Here is a 4,492-nt window from a genome sequence, read left to right as displayed (position 1 = left end):
CTCCCTCCACCCTGCCGCGTGCATGAGGAGGCTCTGGGACCAGCCCTCAAGGGGGACTGTCAGGAACACGCCTCTCTTTTTAGGGGGCAGTTCTGCTGGCGTCGGCGGGCACTGAGGGGCACAGGGTTCCCTGTGTCTGGGCCTCAGGGACGCTCTGGACACTTCTGAGCTCCACGGGTGCCCATTTCACGGGCATGAGAGGCTGAGGCTCAGACCCAGGGCACAGCAGAGTGTGGGTGTCTGCTCGTCTTTCTCTGCAAGTCCCAGGAGCCCCCGCTCTGTCCCACTGGGACGCATCTGCAGAGCTGTGTTCTCGCCGCCCAGGGCACAGCCACGCTGAGCCGGCTCGGTCGGGTGCAGGTGCCATAGTCACGGGCGCTCAGGTCTTCACACCCCATCTGTGCCGCCACAGCCAACAGGGTGAAGATGGCTGTCCCCAGAGGGGGCCGCTGGGCCTAGTGGGTGCCGCTGCCAAGGGTGAGCTGTCACCGCCCAGGGCCAGCTGGAGGGGGGAGCCTGGAACCGGCTACAGCTGGTGCGGTCCCCACCACAGCCCTCCCCAGCCCCTGTTGCCCGCAGCCTGACACACCAAGCTCCCACGGGGGGACCCCTTGGTCTCCCCTCGCCTCCTGTCCTCCTTTCCTCCTCGGTCTTTAGCATGGGGGTGCTGAGGGCCAGGCCAAGCTGAGGGGCTGCGGGGAGAGCGGGACCCCAGGCCGCACACGAATCTGCCGAGGGGACTGAGCCAGCTCGGGGCCCCTCCCCGCCCACAGCCTGCTTTCAGGCAAGGCCGCCACAATTCTCCTGCCACGTCCAGCACCTCCCACAACAGGGGCCGGCTTGTAGAGGAAGGACCTGTGGGGAATGGCCGCGTGTCCGTGTCCAGAGGCCCAGGGTCGGAGCGGGACAAGGCCACGGTGCTGTGTGGGCTTGGCCTGGGGCCCACAGAGAATGGAGCCCCCGCCCGCTGAGGCCTGGGAGGCCTAGAAGTCATTCCCGCAAGCCGTCCGGCGCAGTCCTTATCCGCTGAGAGGCAGGGCTGGTGCGGGGCCTCCCCCAGGGCTGTCATGAGGGAATGAAGAGTCCCCACGGAGCCTGGGGAGGCTGCGCTCCTGGGCTCCATCCAGCCTGGCTTCCCCGCCAGCAGCATGAGGGCTGTGCATCACCCGGTGGCTTGGTGGCCAAGGGGGCCCCATGCAGCATGGAGGCCCTGGTCTGGGCCCCGAACACGGGCCCTGGCCTACAGCCCCCTCGCCGGGCCCGCCCAGCCACCGCTTCCATCTCCCTGCTTCTCCTCAGGGCGCCGCACCCCAGGCGGGCAGCAGGCTTGGTTTCCCGATGGAGGAGAGCTGCGTGCCCACGGCACCATCCCCCAACCCAGCCGGCCAAGACGCCGGGCCCCAGCCCCACTCATGGGCATGGGGCTGGCAGGAGGACCCTGGGGCCGCGAGGCAGGCTTCGCAGTGGACACAGGGGCCCTGCCAGGATCCTATCCAGAGCTCGGCGGAGCTGGCCTCTCGGCCTGTTGGTCTTGGACAGCCCAGAGGAAGCCACAGGCGCCCAGGCGGGCATGAAAGGGCTCTTTGACGGCTGGGTTGCTGGGACATTAACACAGACGGCCGGCCAGGCAGGGAGCATCCCTGAGACGGTAACAGGGAGCACAGGGCCTGGGGGTGGTTGTGGGGGTCTTCACAGCCACCCTGGGCAGGTCGGGCTCCCCCTGAACCCCAGCGGAGCATGATCCAGCCCTGATTGTCTGCCAGGCAGGGCCAGGGGCTGGGATGGCCGGGAACTCCGTGGGGGCTCCTGCAGGCCTCCGTGCATGCACACACCCACTCCTGCCAGGCTCCCTCTGCCGGAGGAGTCCAGGGGGGGTCTTGTGGTGTCCAGTGGGGCCAGGGGGTGAGTCAGGGTCTGCTGAGCTCATGGGGAGGCAGGCAGAGGGTGTCTCAACTGCCAGAGACATTCCACCCACCTGGAATGACCCACTGCAGGAGGAAGGACCTTGCCCTGTGCTACAATCCCAGAGGGCTTCCTGAAGAAGGCAGCCTAGATCTTTGTCCAGCAGAGCCCATCTTCAGGGAATATTGAGGATCCCGACCCGTGCACCTGCCCTAGCAGAAGACACTCCAGGCCAAGCCTCCAGATGTGGCTGTGAGGGGAGTGGGGTAGGCAAGGCCCACCTGGCAGGGGGGCCAGGCTTGTTGGGGCAGCTGCTGTTGGGAGGGGGCCTACCTTGCTCAGGGGGACCCAGGTTGGCTCTGGCTTCCCCTCGGCACCAAGGTGGGACCATCCTTCCCTAGTCTGGGGGAGGCAGAGGAGTGGCCTCCCAAGGCCCCTGCAGGCCCTGCCCTGGGGGCTCCGGACGAGAGGCTCTCTGGGCCTGGCTGAGACTGTGCCTCTGTGCACTGTGCAGGGCCCCCCACCCCAGGCCAGCCTTGGGGGGCCTTTCCCTGGAGCAGGCCAGCCACCACGCCCCAGGGCTCTGCCCAGCCACAGCGGGTGGGGCCTTGGGCGGCCACCTGCTCCTGAGTTTAGAGGGCTGTCTCAGAGACCTCTGTGTCCCACAACGGCTTCCCCCCCATCTGCTGGGTGTGGGGGCCCCAGCTTTGGGGACCAGGACTCCCCGACTCCAGGTGTGCAGGGTGCCTGGTGCGGCCCAGAGTGTAGCAGCCCCTGAGCCTCGGCCTTGGCCTCACCCACTGGGCCAGGAGCGTCCGTGCCCAGGCAGAAGCTACCACCTCCACCGGCTGTATTCCCAACGGGGGCAGGGCCGGGCTGCTGTAGGGTCTGGGGGCTCCAGCTGGGGCACCTCCTTCTCAGTCCCTCCCCTCTTTCCTCTCCCCCAGCCCTGGCCAAGATGGCAGCCCCCGCCCTGCTGCTCCTGGCACTGCTGCTGCCCGCGGGGGCCTGGCCCGGGCTGCCCAGGAGGCCCTGTGTGCACTGCTGCCGCCCGGCGTGGCCCCCTGGACCCTATGCCCGGGTGAGTGACAGGGACCTGTGGAGGGGGCACCTGTGGAGGGGGCTGCCTCGAGTACGGCCCACTATAGACATCGAAATCCTCAAAGGTGAGGCCCGTGGGTGCTGCCTGCATGCTCCCCCACCAGGACCCAACAGCCCACAGGGAGTGGGGGGCACCTGGGGCTTGGGAGGAGGGGCGGGAGGGGCACATTGAGCACCAGTGTCTGCCCTGGCAGCGCTCCCTGCACAGGGACCCCTGGGCTCCCCCCGCAAGCAGGAAGAAGCCTGGCTTGGGGAGGGACCCATGAACCAAAGTGGGGTGCTGAGGACCCTGGGGAAGGGGGCCAGGGTTCCTGAGATCCCCAAAGTAGCAGCCCCTTGGGAAGGGAGGCTGGGCAGCCCGCTTGCTGTGAGACCCCTTGACACGGCTGCGCTGTCCCGAAGGCTGTACTAAGGTTAGGCTTGGGTAGGACCTTCCCAGCCTTCTCATTCTTTAACACCCAACGCAGACCGTAGCTGGCCCTGACCGCCCATGTCCCCACCCTCTCAGTGGGGACGGCCTTGCCACAGGCCTTGGTCTAGCCACACCTTTGGAGAACGGCCTCTCCCCATCTTACAGACGTGGACGTGGAGGCTGGGAGAGGGGCCGTCACTTGCAAAGACTGTGTCCTTACAGTGACCCTTGAGCCCCAGCCCCTGGCCTGGGTGCTGGAATGGGGGAGGCCTGCCCAGCCCGGCCCCGACCCGTGGCTTTCGTTTGTCCCCTGCAGGTGAGAAGGGTGAGGCCGGCGTCCGAGGTCGGGCCGGCAGGAGCGGGAAAGAGGGGCTGCCAGGCGCCCGGGGCCTGCAGGGCCGCAAAGGCCAGAAGGGGCAGGTGGGGCCGCCAGGCGCCGCGTGCCAACGTGCCTATGCCGCCTTCTCCGTGGGCCGGCGCGAGGGCCTGCACAGCTCCGACCACTTCCAGGCAGTGCCCTTCGACACGGAGCTGGTGAACCTGGACGGCGCCTTCGACCTGGCCGGGGGCCGCTTCCTCTGCACGGTGCCCGGCGTCTACTTCCTCAGCCTCAACGTGCACACCTGGAACTACAAGGAGACCTACCTGCACGTCATGCTGAACCGGCGGCCCGCGGCCGTGCTCTACGCGCAGCCCAGCGAGCGCAGCGTCATGCAGGCCCAGAGCCTGATGCTGCTGCTGGCCGCGGGCGACGCCGTCTGGGTGCGCATGTTCCAGCGAGATCGGGACAACGCCATCTACGGCGAGCACGGAGACCTCTACATCACCTTCAGCGGCCACCTGGTCAAGCCGGCCGCCGAGCTGTAGCCGGGTGAGGGGCCCCGCGGCTGAGCACAAAGCGCGCGCGCGCGTGTGTGTGTGTGTGTGTGTGTGTGTGTGTGGTGGGGTGGGCGGGCAGCGGAGCTTCAGCGCCGACTGTGTGCAGTGATTTGTTGAGCGCCGACTGTGTGCAGGGATTGGTTGAGCGCCGACTGTGTGCAGGGATTGATTGAGCGCCGACTGTGTGCTGTGATTGGT

The 4,492-nt window shown here is 67.7% G+C and overlaps 1 protein-coding gene across 1 annotated transcript; it reads left to right on the top strand.

The window, feature by feature from the left end:
- The first annotated feature begins 736 nt into the window (after positions 1-736).
- C1QTNF8 (C1q and TNF related 8) lies at positions 737-4,282 on the top strand. The gene is made up of 4 exons (XM_016928945.3): positions 737-1,648; positions 1,995-2,168; positions 2,850-3,068; positions 3,732-4,282. Exons 3-4 carry the CDS (start codon positions 2,861-2,863, stop codon positions 4,280-4,282), a joined length of 759 nt encoding a protein of 252 aa, XP_016784434.2. The 5' UTR covers positions 737-1,648; positions 1,995-2,168; positions 2,850-2,860.
- The last annotated feature ends 210 nt before the right edge of the window (positions 4,283-4,492 follow it).

Source organism: Pan troglodytes, chromosome 18 (genome assembly GCF_028858775.2).
Source record: "Pan troglodytes isolate AG18354 chromosome 18, NHGRI_mPanTro3-v2.0_pri, whole genome shotgun sequence".
NCBI lineage: Eukaryota > Metazoa > Chordata > Mammalia > Primates > Hominidae > Pan > Pan troglodytes.
The sequence above is the reverse complement of the archived record's forward strand: the minus strand, read 5'-3'. Positions and strand labels throughout refer to the sequence as shown.

What these genes read in the sequence shown, in the direction of transcription:
- C1QTNF8 (XM_016928945.3), top strand. Translation starts at nt 2,861, where the DNA reads ATGGCAGCCCCCGCCCTGCTGCTCCTGGCACTGCTGCTGCCCGCGGGG. An exon ending in AGACATCGAAATCCTCAAAG is followed by an intron (nt 3,069 to 3,731) that starts GTGAGGCCCGTG and finishes TGTCCCCTGCAG; the next exon opens with GTGAGAAGGGTGAGGCCGGC.